This window comes from Cricetulus griseus, chromosome 3 (assembly GCF_003668045.3).
Source record: "Cricetulus griseus strain 17A/GY chromosome 3, alternate assembly CriGri-PICRH-1.0, whole genome shotgun sequence".
Lineage (NCBI taxonomy): Eukaryota > Metazoa > Chordata > Mammalia > Rodentia > Cricetidae > Cricetulus > Cricetulus griseus.
The window spans coordinates 212,298,308-212,322,116 of record NC_048596.1 but is presented as its reverse complement, the minus strand read 5'-3'; the positions used below and the strand labels follow the sequence as shown (position 1 = coordinate 212,322,116).

Below are 23,809 nucleotides of genomic sequence, written 5' to 3'. Positions count from 1 at the left end.
CTGTTCTTTCTTTACTCACTTTTTTTTGCTTTTGCTCTCATAGAATTGGCTCGTTGCCAGGCTACATGAGCATCATGGACTCAGTAAGTCTCCTGGTCTGAGAGGAAGCATATTAAAGAAAGTTCAGTTACCTTCAAATTAAAATTTACTACAGGCTGAGCTTTCTTCTATTTTCTACTTTTCCATTAAGAACACTTAGGTGTTGAACTTTGTAAAGTTTCTCTCTCTCTCTCTCTCTCTCTCTCTCTCTCTCTCTCTCTCCTCTCTCTTACACACACACACACACACACACACACACACACACACACTGCTTAAAATATTTTTCTTAAAGTTAGGGTGGTGGCATGGCTTTTCAAGGGAGCATTGTCACTCGAAGTTGCATAACTTCTTTTAACATGCACAAGTACCCTTATACACACGTATAATTATAAGTAAAATAAAATAATATGATTCCCATTGGATTTTCCAAACATCCTTATGGTTATTAAGGGGAACATCTTTTCAGGTTGTTGGTCAGAGGAGCCTAAGAGACTCTAAAAACAATATCGACTATACTGCCATTGGCTTTGGTTGCCCCAGTTGAACTTGAAGGCAAGACCCTACTGCAGAAAACACCACACACTTTGGACAGGGGATTTGGAGGAATTGATTCTGGGTTTGATCTAGGTAGGGGCTTCCTCTCTGACGACTAACTTTCATAGTATCAGAAAGTGTTATACAAGCTGCCAAGGAAAAAAGAAACCAATCAATAGGTTGGTCTAATGCCTCCAAATCACAATAATGACCAGACCTGCAAGATAATCTGAAAGGTGTGACAGTGCCATTTATATCTTTAAAATGATTGATTTGTTAATTATGTATACAGTGTTCAGTCTGCATGTATGCCTGTACACCAGAAGAGGGCACCAGATCTCATTATAGATGGCTGTGAGCCACCACCATGTGGTTGCTGGGAACTGAACTCAGGACCTCTGGAAGAGCAGTCAGTGCTCTTAACCTCTAAGCCATCTCTCTAGCCCGATATTGATGAACTTCATCTTAAACGTTAATATGGGGCAAACTAAACCTGAGGTCAGGCTTAAGCAATTCCCAAAGGGGTAAGATAGTCTTAGAAATGNNNNAACTCAGGACCTCTGGAAAAGCAGCCAGTGCTCTTAACCTCCGAACCATCTCTCTAGCCCAGCATTTATATGTCAAGGACAACCAATAACTAATTGGGACTTAACACCTGTGCAGTAGGAGGGAATTCATGCCTGGTACTGTAATCTAGTTGGTGAGGCCCAGGACCATGGAGGGGAACCTACTGTGACTGCTTCCCTAAACCAGTGTTTTCTAACCACATTCTGAATATTTATCCTTATGCTCACAGATAAGTGTAGCACTCACATCCTTATCAGAAGCTCAGAGAAGCTTCTCTTTGCAGCAGAGACTATCATAGGAAGTTACAACTAGTTAAAAGGAAGAGAAAAACTGACCATGGGGTGCCCAACCACAACTAATCCATCTATAGCTACCCCTACACCTGAGGCTTAGGGAACATCAGAGAAGACAGGGTGGAAAAATGTAAGAGCCAAGGACCAGAATGTCTGCTGTGAGATTATATCCTCAATATGTAACAGGGAAGTTGCACCCATGAAATCTCAAGAATGTGATTGGCCAGAAAAATGACGCCACCAATTGGTATTCCAATGTGGATGGAGGATATCTCACAAGGCACCACCCCCAGATGAAAATACATGCATTAATGACTGCTGAGAGAGGGAGAATCAGTTTTCTACAGGGTTAAGACACTGATAGTTTACCCAATCCCAAGCCGTCAACCCTATATACATATATGTGAATAACTCTAAATGAATTCAATAGGTTGTATCTATAAATTTATATGCATGTATATAATAATAATTCAAGATAAATCAAGTCACAAGAAGAGCTTAGGTTTGACATTAAATTTTCTACACATAATTCTTACTTGGAAAACAAAATTTAGTCACTTGGACATAAGAGCTATGGTAGGATAGTGGTATTAGATATGGTATGATAATGCAGTGCCTTCCATTTCATTATTTTACTTTTAGGATTTATTTCAGCCCTCATTTTTTTAAAATAGAGAATTTAATTGATAGAATCAAGACTTGAGAATAATTTTTTTTCTGTAGAATGGTGTAGTGCAGTGGTTTTCAACCTGTGGGTTGTGACTCCATTGGGGTCACATATCAGATATCTGGCATATCAGATTTTTCATTATGATTCATAATGGTAACAAATTGCAGTTATGAAGTAGCAGCAAAATAATTTTATGGTTGGGGTTACCACAACACGAGGAACTGTATTAAAGGGTCATAACATTAGGAAGGTTGAGAACCACTGGTGTGGTGTTTGAAGTATGCCGATAGCTCTTCATTCACCTTAACAGTTTGGTCAGGACATAACAATGAAACTGAACGAGAGAAGAAAGATATTAGAGGCCTCAGAGGTAGACAGTAATAACTTGGTTAAGTTTTCTTGTTTTAAATTACCAGTTGATTCTTGTAACACACGATATACTTTAAACCTTCACTCAATATTGAACTTGAATATACAAATATTTACTCACAAACTTGAACTTCTAACCATAAAAATTTCAACATCCATCCTGAACAAAAATATTACATGGAGTTTACACAATGAGTTTCTAACAGGTAGTGATTTTCTTACTTTGATGCACAGACACTTATATTCATAATGCTCAATGAGCTACCGCCTTATGCCTGCTCCCTTCTCTTTTCCTCTTTTCTGTTTCCTCTCTGGATCGAGAATGTCTTTCTCTACATGCTCCTAAGTTCATGATGTTTTGCTCTGGTATGGGCCCCAGAGACCATGGATGGAACCCTCTGAAACCATGGACTAAATAAAGTTATATCCTTTAAAAATAAAGTAAAATAGATTTTTTTTATTTTTTTATTAGCAAGAAAATTATTTTACATGTCAATACCAGGTCCCTCTCCCTCCCCTTCCCCCCTGCCCCCTCCCAACTAACACCCTACCCATCCCATACTCTTTCTGCTCCCCAGGGAGGGTGAGGCCTTCCATAGGGGGGGTCTTCAAAGTATGTCATATTCTTTGGGATAGGGCCTAGGCCAACCCCCATGTGTCTAGGATCAGGGAGTATCCCTCCATGTGGGATGGGTTCCCAAAGTCCATTCCTATGGTAGCAATAAGTACTGATCCACTACAAGAGGCCCCATAGATTTCCAAGGTCTCCTCATTGACACCCACATTCAGGGGGTCTGGATCAGTTCCATGCTTGGTCTGGGGACCAAGAGCTTTCCCTTGTTCAGGTCAGCTGTTTCTGTGGGTTTCACCAGCCTGGTCTGGACCCCTGTGCTCTTCACTCGTCCTTCTCTGCATCTGGATTTCAGTTCAAGTTTTATCTGTGGGTGTCTACTTCTACTTCCACTAGCTTCTGGATGAAGGCTATATGATGGCATTTGAATTAGTCATCAATCTCATTATCAGGAGAGGGCATTTAAGGTAGCCTCTCCTCTGTTGCTTAGATTGTTAGTTGGTGTCATCTTTGTAGCTCTCCAGACATTTACCTAGTGCCTGCTTTCTCTTTGAACTTATTAATGTCTCCCTCTATTATATTATCTCTTATCTTTCTCTCTTCTGTTCTTCCCCCAACTCAACCTCTGTGTCCCATCATGTCTTCCTACTCCTCCTCTTCTCCCCTTCTCATTCTCCTAGTTCCCTCTCCCCTCCCCCATGCTCCCAATTTGCTCAGGAGATCTTGTCCTTTCTCCTTCCCCAGGGGACCATGTATGTCTCTCTTAGGGTCCTCCTTGTTTACCAGCATCCCTGGCAGCCTGGGCTGCAGGCTGGCAATCCTTTACTCTATGTCTAAAATCCACATATGAGTGAGCACATACAATGCCTGTCTTTTTGTGACTGGGTTACCTTGCTCAGAATGGTTTCTTCTAGTTACATCCATTTGCCTGCCAATTTCAAGATTCCATTGCATTTTTTCTACTGAGTAGTAGTCCATTGTGTAAATGTACCACATTTTTTCTATCCATTCTTCAGTTGAGGGGCATCTAGGTTGTTTCCAGGTTCTGGCTATTACAAATAATGCTGCTATGAACATAGTTGAACAGATGTCCTTGTTGTAGGAATGTGCTTCTTTAGGGTATATGCCTAAGAGTAGAATTGCTGGATCTTGTGGTAGACTGATTCCCATTTTCCTGAGGAATCGCCATACAGATTTCCAAAGTGGCTGTACGAGTTTGCACTCCCACCAGCAGTGTAAGAGTGTTGCCCTTTTTCCATATCCTCTCCAGTATAAACTGTCATTGGTTTTTTTTTTTTTTTTTTTTTTTTTTTTTTTTTTTTTTTTTTTTTTTTTTTTTTTTTTTTGTGTGTGTGTGTGTGTGTGTGTGTGTGTGTGTGGTTTTGATTTTAGCCATTCTATTACAAGTGTAAGATGGTATCTCAGAGTTGTTTTGATTTCCCTGATGGCTAAGGATGTTGAACACTTTCTTATGTGTCTTCCAGCCATTTTAGATTCCTCTATTGAGAATTGTCTATTTAGCTCTGTACCCAACTTTTTAATTGGAATATTTGGAATATTTGGTGTTTGCCTCCGGAAGTTCTTTTATTGTACAGGGTTGTTTTGGTTATCCTGGGTCTTTTGTATTTCCATATAAAGTTGAGAATTGTTTTTTCAAGGTCTGTGAAGAATTGTGCTGGGATTTTGATGGGGATTGCATTGAATCTGTAGATTGCTTTTGGCAAGATTGCCATTTTTACTATGTTGATCCTACCTATCCAAGAACATGGGAGATCCTTCCATTTTCTGGTATCTTCTTTAATTTCTTTCTTTAAAGACTCAAAATTCTTATGATACAGGTCTTTCACTTTTCTGGTTAGCATTACACCAAGGTATTTTATGTTGTTTGTGGCAATTGTAAAGAGTGATGTTTCTCTGATTTCTTTCCCAGCAATTTATCATCCATATATAGTAGGGCTACTGATTTTTTTGAGTTAATCTTGTATCCGGAGGCATCACCATCCCTGAATTCAAGCTCTATTACAGAGCTATAGTCCTGAAAACAGTTTGGTATTGGCACAAAATAGACAAGTAGACCAATGGAATCGAATTGAAAACCCTGATATTAACCCACACACCTATGAACACCTGATTTTTGACAAAGAAGCTAAAGTTATACATTTAACTGAAGATGTTTGTCAGCTGTAGGAGTTCCCTGATAGAGTTTTTTGGTTCACTTATGTAGACTATCATATCATCTGCAAACAGTGAAAGCTTGACTTCTTCCTTTCCAATTTGTATCCCCTTATTTTCCTTTGGTTGTCTTATTGCTGTAGTAGGAACTTCAAGGACAATATTGAAGAGATATGGAGAGAGTGGACAGCCTTGTCTTGTTCCTGATTTTAGAGGAATAGCTTTGAGTTTCTCTCCTTGTAGTTTGATGTTGGCTGTTGGGTTACTGTATTTTGTTTTTATTATGTTTAGGTACGTTCCTGTTATTCCTGATCTCTCCAGGACCTTTATCATGAAGGGATGTTGGGTTTTATCAAACACTTTTTCTGCATGTAATGAGGTTTTTCTTCTTCAGTTGGTTTATATGGTGGAATACATTGACAGATTTTCGACTGTTGAAACAACCCTGCATCCCGGGGATGAAGCCTACTTGATCATGGTGGATGATTTTTCAGATATGTTCTTGGATTCAGTTTGCCAGTATTTTATTGAGTATTTTTGCATCTATGTTCATGAGGGATATTGGTCTGTAGTTCTCTTTCTTAGATGTGTCTTTGTGTGGCTTGGGTACCAAGGTAATTGTAGCCTTGTAAAAAGAGTTTGGCAATTAATCTTCTGCTTCTATTGTGTGGAACAATTTGAGGAGTATTGGTATTAGCTCTTCTTTGAATTTCTGGTAGAATTCTGCAGTGAAGCCATCTGGCCCTGGGCTTTTTTTGGTTGAGAGAATTTTGATGATTGCTTCTATTTCCTTAGAGGTTATAGGTCTGTTTAAATTGCTTATCTGTTCTTGATTCACTTTTGGTAAGTGATATCTGTCCAGAAAATTGTCCTTTTTCTTTAAATTTTCAAATTTTGTGGAGTAAATTTGTGGAGTATGACCTGATGATTCTCTGGATTTCCTCAGTGTCTGTTGTTATGTCCCCCTTTCCATTTCTGATTTTGTTAATTTGCATGTTTTCTCTCTGCCTTTTGGTTAGTTTGGATAAAGGTTTGTCTATCTTGTTGATTTTCTCGAAGAACCAACTCTTTGTTACTTTGATTCTTTGAATAGTTTTCTTTGTTTTGACTTTATTGATTTCTGCCCTCAGGTTGATTATTTCCTGGCATCTGCTCGTCTGGGGTGAATTTACTTCCATTTGTTCTAGAGCTTTCAGCTGTGTGACTATTCTCTAGTTTCTTCAGGTGAGCACTTAGAGCTATAAACTTTCCTCTTAGTAATGCTTTCAAAGTGTCCCATAAGTTTGGGTATGTAGTGTCTTCATTTTCATTGAATTCTAGGAAGTCTTTAATTTCTTTCTTTATTTCTTCCTTGACCCAGAAATGGTGCAATTGTGTGTTGTTCAATTTCTATGAGTTGGTAGTTTTTCTGCAATTTGTGTTGCTTTTGAATTCTAACTTTAAAGCATGGTGGTCTGATAAGACACGGGGGATTATTCCAATTTTTTTGTACCTGTTGAGGTTTGCTATGTTGTCGAGTATGTGGTCGATTTTTGAGAAGGTTGCATGTGATGCTGAAAAGAACGTATATTCTTTTCTGTTTGGATAGAAAGTTCTATAGATTTCTGTTAATCTCAACTGGGTCATAACTTCTGTTAGTTTTTTGTCTCTTTGTTAAGTTTCTGTCTGGTTGTCCTGTCCAGTGGTGAGAGTGGGGTGTTGAAGTCTCCCACTATAACTGTGTGAGGTCTTATTTGTGATTTGAGTTTTAATAATGTTTCCTTTATGAATGTTGGTGCCTTTGTATTTGGGGCATAGATGTTTAGAATTGAGACTTCTTCCTGATGGATTTTTCCTGTGATGAATATGAAATGACCTTCTTCATCTCTTTTGATTGATTTTAGTTTGAAGTCTAACTTGTTAGATACTAGCATAGCTACCCCAGCTTGTTTCTTGGGTCCATTTGATTGGAATATCTTATCCCAACCCTTTACTCTGAGGTAATGTCTGTCTTTGAATTTGAGGTGTTTCTTGAGTGCAGCAGAAGGATGGATTCTGTCTTCGTTAGGCTGTTAGGCTGTGTCTTTTTAAAGATGAGTTAAGACCATTAATATTGAGGGAAATTAAGGTCCATTGAGTGTTTATTCTTGTTTGTTTTTGTTTTTGTTGTTGGTAGTGGTATTGTATGTCGATTTACCTTGCTTTTTCTTTTGGGTTTTGGTAAAGTGGGATTATCTATTGCCTATGTTTTTGTGAGTGTAGTTAATTTCCTTAGGTTGGAGTTTTCCTTCCAGTACTTTCTGTAGGGCTGGATTAGTGGTTACATATTGTTTAAATCTGGTTTTGTTGTGGAATATCTTGTTTTCTCCATTTATAGTGATTGAAAGCTTTGCTGGGTAAAGTAGTCTGGATTGGCATCCATGTTCTCTCAGAGTTGGTAGAATATCTACTCAGGTCCTTCTAGCTTTCAGAGTTTCCATGGAGAAGTCTGGTGTAATTCTGATAGGTTTGCCTTTATATGCTACTTGGCCTTTTTCCTTTGCTGCTCTTAATATTCTTTCCTCATTCTGAACATTTGGTGTTTTAATTATTATGTGACAAGGGGACTTTCTTTTGTGGTCCACTCTATTTGGTGTTCTGTAGGCTTCTTGTACTTTCATTGGCATATCTTTCTTTAGGTTGGGATGTTTTCTTCTATGATTTTGTTGAATATGTTTTCTGCACCTTTGAGTTGGGTTTCTTCATCCTCTTCTATACCTATTATCCTTAGGTTTGGTCTTTTCACAGTGTCCCATATTTCCTGGATATTTTGTGTTAAGGATTTGTTGGACTTAAGATTTTCTTTGCTTGATGAGTTTATTTCCTCTAGTTTATCTTCAGCATCTAAGATTCTGTCTTCCATCTCTTGTATTCTGTTGGTTATGCTTGCATCTGTGGTTCCTGATTGTTTACTCAGCTTTTCACTTCCAGCATTCCCTCAATTTGTGTTTTCTTTATTGTCTCTATTTAAGTTTTCAGGTCCTGAACTGTTTCCTTCAGCTGTTTAATTGTATTTTCTTGGCTTTCCTTGATTTGTTTCATCTTTCGGTTAGTCTTTTCTTCCATTTCTCTAAAGGAATTTCTGATTTCCTCTCTTAGGGTCTCTCTATCTGCATGAAGTTGTTTTTAAGGTTGTTCTCTTCTGCTTCATCTGTGTTGGGATGTTCAGGTCTTGCTTGTGTAGAGTTCCTAGACTCTGGTGGTGCCATATTGGTTTTCCTATTGTTGGATGTGTTCTCATATTGTTGTCTTCCCATCTCTTCTTCCAGTGGGTGCAGGTGGTGTCTCTTCCTTTCCTGGTATGTATGGGTCCGGGGTTCAATCGGCTCCCATACTCTGATCGGTCTCAAGGTGGTTGCAGACAGGTCTCAGCACTTTCTCTCCAGGGGGGTGAGAGTAGGACTAGGGTAGAGATGTCAGCAGACTCTGGGTTGCTTGGTCCTCAGGGGCCGAGTCCACCTTTATGCAGACCACTTGGCAGGAGTTCCCAGAGTGGGCAGGTGGAAGTTGGGCCCTAGTCAGGGGGCCAAAGCACCTCACCTCTGCACTCTCTGCACTCTGCACTACCTGGGGGCGGAGTAGCCCAGTGATCTCAGCAGAGTCAGGGTCCCTGTATTCTCAGGGACTGATTCAGTCTGCCTGCAGACCCCGGGGCAGGATTTCACAGAGTGGACAGGCGGTAGTTGGGCCCAAGGCAGGGGCTGAAGCAGCACACCTCTGCATTCTGTGGGGGCCTGAATAACCCATCTACCTCAGCCGAGTCAGGGTCCCTGGATCCTCAGGAACTGATTCAGACTCTAAAATAAAATTTTGTATTTAATTGTCCTTGTCAAGTTTTTATTCCCTTGAGCAAAAATTTGGTATTTTATGTTTCTATCAGTTTATCTATGTCTTCCACATTTTTAAGTTTGTTAAAGTATAATCATACTGCATTTTTACATATAGCTTTATGTCTTTCACACAATGTATTATTTATTTCCATATTTATTGACTTTTTAATAATTTCTCTTTAATTCTCTTATATTTTCAATAAATGATTTTTGAAATTAAGTATTTTGAAATAACTTTAAAGATCAGAAGTTTAGCCAAGATAGTACCAATAGTTCCTATGTACTTCATTCTCTTTCCCAGAATGACACATTTTATGTAACCATCAGGCCATGACTTGTGTACAGAGCTAGTAGCTAAAGTACATATTTCATTCAGACTTCTTAGTTTTTCATTACTGAGGCCTGTTTTCTGCATCGCATGTCATGGGCTGCACTATATCCCCCAGATATGTATGTTAATGTTCTAACTTCCAGTATCTAAGCAATATAAATGTCAAGGTGCAATTGCATGCAACATCTTTAAAGAAGACAGTAAGTCAAAATGAGGTCATGAGAGTAGGCTAATTCAATATGTTTGGTGTTCTTAAGAGACAGAGGCACTGAGGGAAGTCTGCGGAAGCCCCTCGATGATCACATAGAAGCCAAGGAGGGAGGCCTCAGAAAAGCCCAACACTGCTGACACCTTTTTGTTGCACTTCTACTTTAGAGAATTATGAGAAAATCAAGTTCTTTTAAATTTACCTAGCCTGGGGCTACTTAGTAGAGCAGCCTTATAAGGTGAACCCATCATACTACATTTGTTTACCACATTCCTCTGTCTTTAGTGTGTAGCAGGCTTTCTTACAGGCTGCCAACCAGCTCCCAAATAAAGACACAGAGACTTAGTATTAGTTATGAATGCTCAGCCTTAGCATACACTTGTTTCTGGCTAGCTTTTTTGTCCTTTAACTTAAATTAACTTGTTTCCCTTCATCTATGTTTTGCGTCAGAGCTTTTTACCTTTCTTTCATTCTGTATGTCCTACAGAATGTGTCTGGGTGACTGTCCTTTGTTCTTTCTTCCTCTAGAGCCTAGATTCCTCCTCCTACATATTCTCTCTGCTCACTAGCCCTGACTATCCCTCTACTGTCTAGTTATTGGCTGTTCAGCTTTTTATTAGATTAATCAGATGCCTTAGGCAGGCAAGGTGAAACAGATGAAACACATCTTTACATAATTAAATAAATTCAGCATAAGCAAATATAATGCATCTTTGCCTAGTTAAAGCAATAATCCACAACATAAACAAATGTAACACGTGTTTGCATAATTAAAGCATTATTCCACAACATTAGTGTCTTTCCTTGTCTTTCAAATATACCCTAGTGATATGATACCTTAAAACTACATTTAAGGGGAGATGAAGTTCTTTCCTCTTCCTGGAAGAAAGAATGTATACCAACGAGTTCTAGATATTATATTAAATCCACTATAATAATGAGTATCTTAGGCAAGATATTTTTGAGGTTATTCAAATATCCTGTTTTTCCTTGAAGATTTTTCCCACTAATGTTCAGTATGTCTTAGGTGTAATAATTATTACTATATTCTTCTTCTTTTTTTTCCTGTACGGGGTATTTCACCCAGGTATGCATTCTAAGCAACCACACTATACCACTAAGCTACTTTCTTATTCCCAATATAATGTTATAATGATGAGTTTTCTAGTTCCCTAATTCCTTGTATACTTGTCAACTGAAATTCTTCTGTTAGAAAGTTATCCTTGATCTCCCATGCTCTTGGATAGGTAGGATCAACAAGGTAAAAATGGCAATCTTGCCAAAAGCAAATCTACAGATTCAATGCAATCCCCATCAAAATCCCAACACAATTCTTCACAGACCTTGAAAGAACAATTCTCAACTTTATATGGAGAAACAAAAGACCCAGGATAGCCAAAACATCCCTATACAATAAAGGAACTTCTGGAGGCATCACCATCCCTGAGTTCAATCTCTATTACAGAGCTATAGTCCTGAAAACAGCTTGGTATTGGAACAAAAATAGACTGGTAGACCAATGGAATAGAATTGAAAACCCTGATATTACCCCACACACCTATGAACACCTGATTTTTGACAAACAATCCAAATTTATACGATGGAACAAAGAGAACATCTTCAACAAATGGTGCTGGCATAACTGGTTGCAGACATGTAGAAGACTGCAGTTAGACCCAAGCCTATCGCCTTGTACAAAACTTATGTCAAAATGGATCAAATATATCAACATACATCCAGCTACACTGAACTTATTAGAAGACAAAGTGGGAAATACCCTTGAATTAATCAGTACAGGAGACTGCTTCCTGAACATTACACCAGTAGCACAGACACTGAGGTCAATAATTGATAAATGGGACCTCCTGAAACTGAGAGGCTTCTGTAAGGCAAAGGACACAGTCAGCAAGACAAAACAGCAGCCCACAGACTGGGAAAAGATATTCACCAACCCCTCATCTGACAGAGGGCTGATCTCCAAACTATACAAGGAACTCAAGAAGCTAGTCTCCAAAACACCAAACAACCCAGTTAAAAAGTGGGGTACAGAACTAAATAGACAATTCTCAATAGAGGAATCTAAAATGGCTGGAAGACACATGAGAAAGTGTTCAACATCCTTAGCCATCAGGAAAATGCAAATCAAAACAACTCTGAGATACCATCTTACTCCTGTCAGAATGGCCAAAATCAAAAACACCAATGACAGTTCATGTTGGAGAGGATGTGGAGAAAGGGGAACACTTCTCCAATGCTGGTGGGAGTGCCAACTTGTACAGCCTCTGTGGAAATCAGTATGGCAACTCCTCAAAAAAATGGGAATCAGTCTACCACAAGATCCAGCAATTCCACTCTTAGGCATATACTCAAAAGAAGCACATTCATACAACAAGGACATATGTTCAACGATGTCCATAACAGCACTATTTGTAATAGCCAGAAACTGGAAGCAGCCTAGATGCCCCTCAACCGAAGAATGGATAGAGAAAATGTGGTACATTTACACAATGGAGTACTGCTCAGTAGAAAAAAAACAACGGAATCTTGAAATTTGCAAGAAAATGGATGGATCTAGAAGAAACCATTCTTAGCACGGTAACCCAATCGCAAAAAGACAAACATGATATGTACTCACTCATATGCAGATTTTAGACATAGAGTAAGGATTACCAGCCTACAATCCACACTGCAAAAGAAGCTAATAAACATGGAGGTCCCTAAGAGAGACAAACATGGAGAAGGGGAGAGGTTCAAGATCTGCTGAGCAAATTGGGAGCACAGGAAGAGGGGGAGGGAGCTAGGAGAATGAGAAGGGGAGAGGAAGAGGGATGCCGAGGACATGAGGGAGCAGAAAGGTTGAGTCAGGGGAGGAATACACGATAACAAGAATGGAGATACCATAATAGAGGGAGACATTTTTGGTTTACAGAGAAATCAGGCACTAAGGAAATGTCTGGAGATCTACAAAGATGACACCAGCTAACTATCTCAGCAATGGAGGAGAGGCTACCTTAAATGCCCTCCCCTGATTATGAGATTGATGACTGACATATATGCCTTCATCCAGCAGCTGGTGGAAGTAGAAGCAGACACCCATAAATAATCACTGATCTGAACAGGAACCCAGATGTAGAGAAGGACCAGTGAAGAGCACAGAGGTCCAGACCACGCTGGTGAAACACACAGAAACAGCTGACCTGAACATCCGGGTACTCTTGCTCCCCAGTCTGATAGCTGGAATACCAGCATGTGACTTACCCAGACCCAAGGAACATGGGTTTCTGTGAGGAAACCTCAGAAATCTATGGGACCTCCTGTAGAAGCCCAGTTTTTATCCCTAACATAGGTGTGGACTTTGGGAGCCCAGTCCATATAGAGGAATACTCCCTGAGCCAAGACACATGGGGGTGGGCCTAGGCCCTATCCCAAAGGATACGATAGACTCTGATGACACCCTATAGAAGGCCTCACCATCTAGGTGGAGCAGAAAAGATATGTGACAGATAAGGTTTTAGTTGGGGGGGTGGGTAGGGGAGGACAGGTGGGAGAAGGGAAATGGGACTGTCATGTAAAACAATCCTGTTTCTAATTCAAATAAAAAAAGTTGGAAAAAAAAAGAAAGTTATCCTTCATGACTCATTCACTTTATCTTGTATTTAGGAGTATGGACATGTAAATATTATCCTATTGCATTACAATCCAGTATCACCACCATCATTTAGCTTCAGCCTTTTATTTATTTACTAATTTTTAGACAGGTCTTCACTGCATAGCCCAGGTTGGTCTGGAACTCAAGATCTTCCTGCCTCAGCCCCCTAAATGTTGAGATAATGAGCACTCACTGATACTTCCTGTTGGTAGCTAGGCTCCTTAATGAAGAATATCTACTCCTTTTCAGGAAGACATGTCTCCACTCCAGGCTCCTAGGTCCAGGTGAGGTGAGGCTCCATGTGTGTGGTTCCTTGACACTAGTCTAGAGACCTAAAAGGAAATGTGTGTTCCTTCCTTCAGCTGCCTACCACAAACCGGTGAGGCCAAAGGCTAGGATAGTGATGACAGCTCTCCAGTTCAGAAGCACAGTGGAACAAGACACGAACAGCAGCCCTTGATCTGTGGCAATTTTGAAATCCACTTGTCACCAGGTCATTCCTTAGGACCCAGTTTTTCTCCCACAGAGTACTTCTTCAAAGGTTTTGGTTTTCCCCCCTGGGCTCCCATTTCCATCCTCTGAATTGTCTTTCCTTCCCCAAGGAAGTCAGGATCTGTGTAGCTTCTCAGCCTGCTTGTTGACCTCAAAAGGCTGGTATACTTTAAAATGTTATGTCTTTCCCTGTTAGTTAAGATGCTGATGCTCCTGCTTATGTAAAACACTGACAGATGTGAGTATTCCTTTTAAAACTGATAATAGGGTTTTTATTTTTCTAACATATCTTATTTTTTGAAATTAAAATGACATAATTTCTCCCCTCTTTTCCCTCCCCCAGCATCTCTTATGTATTCCCTTGCTCTTTCTTAAATTCATGGCCTCTTTTTAAATTGTTGTTACGTACATACACATATAAATATATTAATTATATTCTTAAATACATACGTATAACCTGCTCCGTCTGTGTAGTGTTACCTATATGCATATGATCTCATAATTGAATACTTGATATTGGATAGCCAATAGGACGACTCTTCCCTGGGGAAGACTATTTCTCCTGCCTTTAGTTGTTCTCTATCTAGATCTGAGGCTCACTGAGATTTCCCCTTCTTTGTTAGCATGTCTATTGGTGTCATTGTTCAGGTTTTGTTTCAGCAGCCATGCTGATGAAACCTCATGGGTATAGTTGATGACATTTCTAGAAGATATAATTTCACAGCAAACTTCCTGTTCCTATGGCTCTTATAATCAATCTTTCCACTCCCTAAGTGATCCCTAAGCCTTAGGTACTGCAATTGTGTTGTAGATGTATCAGTTTGGACTGGACATCACACAATTTCTTTTTTGTTTTGTTTCGTTTTGTTTTTTTGAGATAAGGTTTCTCTGCAGCTTTGGAGCCTGTCCTGGAACTCGCTCTGTAGGACCAGGCTGGCCTTGAACTCACCAGAGATCTGCCTGCTTCTGCTTCCCAAGTGCTGAGATTAAAGGTGTGCACAACCACCACCCAACTCACACAATTTCTTGTTTGTTGCATTTCAATTAGTTGCAGTCTTCTGGGATGGTCTTTGTGGCAAAGAGAAATTTCTTTGCTGAGGACTCGTGTGGGTATTCTGTGAATCTTACTACATTGCATTCTACCACAAAGAAACCACACTTGCAGATTTCTTTGATGTAAGAATTTTTGTTTTGTTTTAGAAGCCCTGGGCCTTGGGGCTAGGACTACAGCTCAGTGGGTAGAGTGCTTGTCTATTATACTCATAGACCCAGCTTTGACGCTTAGCATCTCATAAACCTGTATGTATTGTCCATGCTGTTAATTTCAACACTTAAAGGTAGAGGCAAAATAATCAGAAGTTCAAGGTCATCCTCAGCTACATAGAAGCTTGTGACAAGTCTGGGATACAGAAGATCCAGTCTCAAAAACAAGTGGGCAAACAAACAGCCTGACAGTGATAACAAACATAATGAAATAATCCTGGGCCCCATAGGTACTGTGCTATAAACTTTAAGAATCTTGGGCTTCCTTTTCTTCAATAGATGCCCAGAAGCTCATCATTTGACCACTAGAAGACCTTTGGACTGAAATATTATCTTAGATCTATTTTTATGCCTTAAAGGATTTCATAGCTCCATTTTGTGGTGGTTCTTTGCTCTGACCCTAATGTATATTCTGAAACTATTTTGCTAGGAGGCAGTAAGGATGGGAAACTGTTTTATTTTCAAACAGCACAGATTGGGCTCTTAATATCTCTTTTAAACGTTGCTAAAATAAGAAGCTACTCCATAATAGCACAATTCACATGCTCAGTGCCCACTTGTAGATGAATAAGTGAAATGAGGAATAGCTCTCAACTTTAAAGAAAGGAATTTCTACATGCTCTAACATGGATGACTTGGAGCATTACACTATGTGGCATGGGTCACCAATGAAAAACAGATGCCATTTGAAATGCAAGAGGAAAGATACAGAAATGAGAGAGGTGGTTCTGCTCTTGGAGCTGGGCAGGAAGGGGTATGGTGGATTGCAGCATGTGTGGTCCTAATTCTTCAAAAGGAAGAGTTCTGCAGGTTGGTTGTGTAATACGGCCGTGAGAACGTGCTCAACACAACTGAACTGGATATTTAAAAGTGGTTGATAAATTTTGTGATATGTATGATTTAAAGCAACTATTAAGAGATTAAAAAGAGCAAAAACTAGCTCTTTGTCATCTAGAAGGAATTAGACAAGTCTTCCTCCACCTTTGCCTAGAGTATTGGTCAGCCAGATCCATAAGTTCATATTCTCACAGATCATTACTAGGTCAGTCTTGTCACACCTCCTACCTATTGTGTGACAAATGTCCCTTTTGTTCTACCTTCAATTGTACTTACCTTATTGTCCTTTCTTTGCTTTCTTTTTTTCCCTCTCTGCTCTTTACTCTTTCAGGGGCCTGCCATTCAGCTCCTAAATAAACCACAAGGAGGCTTATTCTTTCTTGTGAATGCCTGGCCTTAGCTTGGCTTGTTTCTTGCCAATTTTTCTTAGCTTAAATTATCTCATCTACTTTTTGCCTCTGTGCTTTTATCTTCCTTTATTATACCTTTCTTTACTTCTTACTCCATGGCTGACTGTGTAGATGGGTGGCTGGCCCCTTTTATCCTCCTCTCCTCCTTTTCTCATTGCTCAATCCTCTCTTCCCAATTTTTTCTCCTATTTATTTTCTCTGCCTACCAGTCCCACCTATCTTTTCTCCTGCCCTGCTATTGGCTGTTCAGCTCTTTATTAGACCAGTCAGGTGTTTTAGACAGGCAAAGTAGCATAGCTTCAACGAGTTAAACAAATGCAACATAAAAGAATGCAACACATCTTTTTGTCATGAAAACAGGTGTTCTACATCACAAACAAATGTAACACATCTTAAAATAATATTCTACAATACCTGGCTGTCCTGGAAACCCACTCTGTAAACCAGGCTGGCCTCAATCTCAGAGATTCACCGGCTTTTGTCTCCCAAGTGCTAGGATTAGAGGCATGACCCACTATCACCTAGCTCCTCATTGTCTTTCAAGAGTCACCAAAAGATGCATCTTTGACTATCACTGTGACCATTTCTGGATCCAAAACTAGAGCCACATGTTTTGTTATGGCTCAGAGTCCTTTCTGGCTAGCTATTCCATTGGAAGGGGATGATCAGATGCAACTGATCAACTTGTCTACCAGCCCCTGCTTTCATCAACACTTTATTTCAGCACACATTTTTTTTAAACAGTATGTTTTTTAATATTGAAAATAGATGTTTTTCATACACTATATTTTGATCATGGTTTTTCTCTCTTATCTCCTCCCAGATCTTCCCCACCTCCCCACCCATCCAATTCCATGCCTTCTTTTTTCTCTCTCTTTAGAAAACAAACAAGGAAACAACAAAACAACACCAACAACAAAATAAACCCAAGTAGAACAAAACAAACAGAGAAAAATATACAAAACAAAGAAAAAGCACAGAAACACACACACACACACACAAACACACGAATGCTGGGCATGCAGTCTATCTTTAAGTGTGACTTGAATACCCAGTGTAGAAAACTATTTTCTCCTTTGCAAGTGATTGTCAACTGGAGATAACTTTTTGGTTAGGGATGGGAGATCATTCCCATTCCTCCCTCTCAGTGCTGGGACCCTATCTCGGTTGGACCTGTGCAGACCCTGGGCATGCGGCCATAGTCTCTATGAGTTTACATGTGCATCAGTCCTATAGGGTCTGGAAAGAATTGTTTCCTTGGTGTCTTCCATCCCTATTGGCTCTTAAAGTCTTTCTGATTCCTCTTCTACAAAGTTCCTTGAGACCTGAAGTGAGATGTTAGATGGAGGCATCTCATTTAGGACTGGGTGTTCCAGGATCTCTCACTCTGCACATTATCCAGTTGTGGGTTTCTGTATTCATTTCTATCTACTACAGGTATAAGCTTCTCTGATGATGGCTGAGCAAGACAGTCATCTATGGGTATAGCAGAATGCCATTAGGAGTCATTATTTTGCCAAATTGCTTGAGCAGAACAATTGAATTTAGTTTTTCCCTAAGTCCATGGCCTGCCTAGCTCCAGATTCTTGCCCATCTGGAAGTGTTAAGCATGTGTTTCCCTTGATTGAGTGGGCCTTAAATCCAATAACATAGTGCTTAGTTACTCCCTCAGCAACATATGTTTGTCCCTATTGCACCAGCAGACAGGTCACCATTGTAGATCACAGGGTTTGTAGCTGGGTTGGTATTTACCTTTCTCCTTTTATAGTGTCAGCACACCTTTTCAGTTGTTTTTCATTAATGTGACTCCATGGACTATTCTTGCCATTTCCACCCTCAGTAGCAGAACAGAGAATTTTAGTCTAAGGGAGCAGGACTGAGAAACCCAGCAGACTCTGGAAATTTTCCTCTGATCTCCAGTGTTTTTCATTCTCTCATCCAAAGATGTTTTGCTCAAACTGTCTCTCCTTCAGTTTCCCATTTGCATTCTTAGTTTAGCTACTTTTTGTTTCTCTTTAACATTGCCATGTTTTCCAAAGTTAATTGGATGTTTGTATTGACTTAGAAATTAGGAGAAAATGCCTAAGAATGATATAACTTCGAAGAGCTTGGGATATAGCTCAGTTGTAGAGTACCTAGCATGTGTGAAGCCATGGATTTAATGCCAGCGCTTATAAAGCCAAGGTTTTGTGAGACAGTGAGAATTTTCTTGGGCCCCATATATAATTCGGAGTTGTCTAAAACACAGAACAACAAAACAAAGTGTATGCATGAGTGATTAGAGGTCAGAAATGGAAGAGGCCCAACTGGAGTGCTGTGCTAAGAAGTTTTATACTTATGAAAATGAAAATATTGGTGTTGAATCTGGAAGGGTCAGGATCATATTTATACAGTTTAAGGGTTATATAACCTTTACTGTATGATATTTAAGCTTTATGGCACCTGTGTGCATAGTACCTTCTGAGGTCCTTGTAGATAAACAGTGACTTTACTGGCCAAATCTTTTGGTAAAATTTCTGAAAGAAAGACCGTTTAGTTGCAACTCTTTCTTTACACTATAACATAACTCCATTCACTAAGCTGTGGACATTTTTGGAATCTAGCACAAGGCAATGCAGGACTACTTAGGCTGCATAGTAAGGTATCTTCAATCATACTGGGTAGAGCTAAGTGTGATTTGATTGCAACACTTAAAAAAAAAGAGAGGCAAAATGGGTACCTTTGGTGGGCCCTGCCAAGGTATGCCACTAAGCCAACATGCCAGGTGCAACGGTTAGTGCAAGAGGTTTGTTGAGGATGGGGGGAGAGGGATAGTGAAAGGCTGTGTTGGAGTAGACACATGAAAGATGGACAGAAAGACAAGAGGAAGAAGTGAGGCAAAAGAAAAAGACAAGAGAGTGAGCTGTGCTCTCTCTGGTGGGCACCTTTAAAGGGTATACATGTCACATAGCTGACCATCGGAAGGCACCTCGTGAAAGGTGATGACTTAACTGCTTTGGTGGCAGAGGCAGGCTGCAGTGGAAATTAATAGTGATGGTTAGTTTTGGTCAGCTTGACACAAACAAGAGTCACACGGGAAAAGGGAACCTCAACTGAGGAATTGCCTCCACCAGACTGGCTTGTAGGCATGTCTGTATAGTACTTTCTTGATTGATGATTGACATGGGAAAGCTCAGATCATTGCATAAGGTGCTACCCCTGCTCAGGTGGTGCTGGGTTATAAAAGAAAGAAGGCTGAGCAAGTCATAGACAACAAACCAGTAAGCAGTGTTCCTGGATTGTCTCCACTTCAGTTTCTGCCTCCAGGTTCCTGCCTCAGTTTCCCTTTATGATAGGCTGTAAAGTACAAGATAAATGAACTCTTACCCCGCCCACCCCCACTTGCTTTTGGGTCGTTTGCTGTTTATCACAGCACCAGGAAACAAATTCAAACACTGAGTTATTGTTATAGCAACTTGGGGGACAGAATTGGCCTCTGGCAATACTCTTCATGTCTGGGGTGTGCATCCATCAAAAGTTGTAATACATATGTCAGGACAAAGGGCACATTGTTATGAATGTGTACCAGCAACTTTGTATTTACTTCGGAAGGAAAGCTCTGGTCTTTGTAAACTTCACACTGGGACCTCTATCTGGGAATAAGGTGACACAGAAGCAAACAGCTATTAGTAGAAAGCTGTTACTCCAGTTAGAGATGAAGATCTGAAACCAGTTAGTGGCAATGGGACAGAAATGTCAAAATACAAGAAAAGTGTGGGGAAGCCAATTTACAGTGGCTCTGAGACGGAAGTGTATTCTTGGTGACAGAAAATTAGAACTGTCAAGGATGAAAGGAATTTGGGGTTTGTCCCTGTCCCCTCCACCCATCCTGTGTCTCTACCCACCCCTCCCCCCACAACAAATAGGGGAACAGACCAAGGGGTTTAGGAATATAGCATTTACTATTTACCAATCTCCGGGGTTCACCAATAGGCTTTTTCTGGCCCTCATTTTCCAGCCCTGAGGCATGTAAACTACAGTCTTTTCCTGCGGCCTGGATGAGGAAGGAAGAGCAAGAATACTTCTGCCCCAGAGACATTGCCCCAGGGACTCATGGGTGCAGGCGTGCTGGGGTCTCTGCATTTCTTCAAACTGTCTGATGTTCTCTGCTAAGAGAGATTTCCCCCTCAAAGAGTTCCCCTAAGTTCCACCTCCCTGTCCGGAAGTCTGCACCACCTTCCCCAGGGCTCAGTTGGTCTCCAGGCACCAAGGAGGCCCTAATGAAGATGAGTCAGCGCTGAGTTCCCATCTGGTGAATGCATGGCTCATTTACCTCTGGTGTTTTGAGCAAACCAAAAGTGCTTCGTGGCTGCATTGAAAGTCTGAGGCGACTTTTTGGTTTCTATATATGAACTTGAAATTAAGGGAGAACGTTCTCAACCAGTAAGCTTCTTATTTCTGAAGCCGATTTTCTTCAAGGAAAAGCAGCAGAATAATGGCAGCCTCCTGCAGTTCTCACCGGTGACCACAGTGCTGAGTGAGCAAGACATTTAGCCTGTCTTGCCACTAAACTCTTGTTGGTGTTGCTAATAGCTGAAAAACAAAATCTGAACTCATTATTTCTAGCAATTTTGACACAAGTAAAAATAGATATTTTGGTTAATATATTCTTTATAATGAGGCATTTGAGGGAGAATACTAAACTGTAGCCAATAATAATCCAGTGGGAAACTTCATGATGCTGGTGATGAGAGGTGTGGATATGAAGGGCTGTAATTATTCCAGCAATAAATTTTATCCTGGTCTCCTCTCATCCCTATGACCTATTCTCCATCATAACATGTCTTCCTTTGTAATACCCTAGTTTACCTTCTATTGCTGTGATAAACACCATGAACAAAATCAAATTGGGGAGGAAAGAGTTAATTTTGGCTTATCTATCCCAGATCACAGTCCATCATTGAGGGAAGTCAAGGCAAGAAACTGCAGGCAGGGACTGAAACAGAGACCATGAGGAACCCTACTTACTGGCTTGCTTGCCATGGTTTGCTCAACTTGCTTTCTTGGATAGCCCAGGACCACCTACTCAGGGATGATACCACCACATTGGACTGGGTCCTCGTTAATCAAGAAAGTGCCTCACAGTCTTGCCAATTGCTCAATCGGAGTCAATCTGATGCAAGTATTTTTCTCAGTTGAGGTTCCCTCTTCACAGATGACCCTGGCTTGTGTCAAGTTGACAAACAAAACAAAAACAAAAAATCCAAACAAACACTAATAAACAACCAAAAAAAAAAAAAACCAACCCAGCACATATTTGTAGAATTTATTATAGCTACCATTCATTATCTGTCAAGTATACTATGTCAGAAACATAGATGGGTATGTTTATGTCTGCCCACTATGTCAGAATATATTGAATAACACATTTATAACGTTGTTGTTGTTGGCAGTAGTTTGCCAACAACTCTTAATAGCTGGTCAAAGTAAGCACAGGTTCTTTTATCCTAATCTTAGCTACTAATACTAACTCCTGTGTCTTACATTTTATGCCACATTATAAATATCCACCTATCTATCATCTATGTATTTATGTAACTTACAGGAGATTAGTGGAATGAGAAGATTTTTCTTGTTACCTCCCACCACAGCATAAGAATTTTAGCAATAGAAAGAAATGAGATTAACACTTGACTATGATTCACTGTAAAGAAGATATTTCTGGGGGCAGGTATTATTTAGAGTCAAGTTTTTTTTTCTATTTCCACAACCATATTGCCTGGTTTAGTCAATCTTCATCTATTTGCTGAGGACCGTTTATGTGCCAGGTACTACAAGAAGGGGCCAAAGATTGTGAAAGTACGAAGTCCTTACCTTTGCAAGTTGAACAAGATGATTATTTGCTGGATTTGTCCTCCTATGCTTCTTCACTGAGTACACCCAAGTTAACCCTAAGTGGGTAGTGTGAATAACTTAGGACATTCTTTATATTTGTCTGATGGCCAGAGCAGACCATGGTTAGAAAATGTAAAGGCTCAGATTAATGTTTTTCTTTTTATCTTTTGCATTTTAGGGGTGTGATGAAAGTTGATATAAATCTTCAGAAAGTGGACATTGACCAATGTTCGAGTGATGGCTGGTTTTCAGGAACTCACAAATGCCATCTTAATAACTCAGAGGTAAGAATACAAGGATTAGATCCTCCGAAATTGGAAGCAAAGGCTTGGATGGTCCTTGTACATGTTTTAGTGTGGGGGAATGGCCACGTGCATCCCAATGAGAAGAAAAGAATCTGCACAGATCTCAGCTCTGTCAAATGAACTGAAAGAGGGGAGAAAATAACTTTTTTTGCAGAGAAATTGTTTTGGGAACTCTTAAGACAAGGCTAAAAGTAAGGTTATGGCTAAAATTTAACTTTAACTAAAGGCTGATTTCATTCTCCAAAATGAGCTAGAAATGTACAACAATCAGGTAATGAGAAAACAGTCCCTTCGGGACCAAGCAGAGCAAGCAACTTTAATGTGCTGTGATGCTCATTGTCACATTTGTGGGATGCATTTAGACATGTTGCCATCTGCTAAAATGTAGTAGAGCAGGTATGGCAGGGCAGTTTGGAAAACAAGGAGAAAATCATATGCAGGCACTTGGAAAGGGGTTGGTTACAGTTGTGTGTATTTTCCTCCTTTCTACTTCCAACCTTGCTTGGTTTGGTGGGATTCTGACGGATAAAGAACAGAGATCACACTTCTGTAAAAAACCCCATCTTTTTTGTTCAGGAAACAATGACAACAGCAATGACGCCTGTCACTTATGCAATTTCAAAAAAGAAATGTGATGACATATTAAAGAATATCATCTCACTAATCTGTCTCTAAGGTCCGAAACACTGTGAAAAAAAAAACCCATATAATTCCAGTTTTCTGATCTTTAGAACACTTGGAACATCCCAAATGTTGACTCCATAAATTTTCAAGGGAAGTTGACCTCGTTTATTTTCAACAGGAGGGTGTTTCTACAAAGTCATAAATGATACTTTTAATTTGATCTTTTTCCAGTTGTGAATGGCAGTTGTGCACAGTGCATGTATATGGTTTCAAAGCAAGCCATTAAGCCAGAAGGATGTTTGCCGTTAAGTACTTCTTTGTGTCATTGCAGTTATAGGTACGCAGGTGTATATATGAACATATGTGGACATAATCTCCTGTGCTATTACACATCACTCAGAATCAACCAAGATCACTATACTCCCAATAATCTCCCGAAGTCCCACACTTGTCTGCACATCACACATCCCTTTACCCACTCCCATTCTCTTTATCATAATATCCCTCAGTTCTCCCTCCCCCAGTTCCCCAGTACCTCCATACTCCTTCATGTCTCTCTAAATCCAATGCTTCTCAACCTTCCTGATGCTGTGGCCCTTTAATACAGTTCTTCATGTTGTAGTGACCCCCAACCTTATTTTGGTTGCTACTTCATAACTATAATTTGTGTTAGTGTTATGAATAGTAATATAAATATTTGATATGCAGGATGGTCTTAGGTGAAAGTATTGTTCAACTACCAAAGAGGTCACC

The 23,809-nt window shown here is 40.0% G+C and overlaps 1 protein-coding gene across 1 annotated transcript in view; it reads left to right on the top strand.

The window, feature by feature from the left end:
* Positions 1 to 22,552, top strand: part of LOC118238506 (probable G-protein coupled receptor 158) — a 48,884-nt gene extending 26,332 nt beyond the window's left edge. Inside the window, exon 2 of the mRNA XM_035441710.1 lies at positions 22,306 to 22,552. Within this exon, the coding sequence (XP_035297601.1) occupies positions 22,306 to 22,552 (247 nt within the window). The remainder of the gene's footprint in view (positions 1 to 22,305) is intronic.
* Positions 22,553 to 23,809: the final 1,257 nt, after the last annotated feature.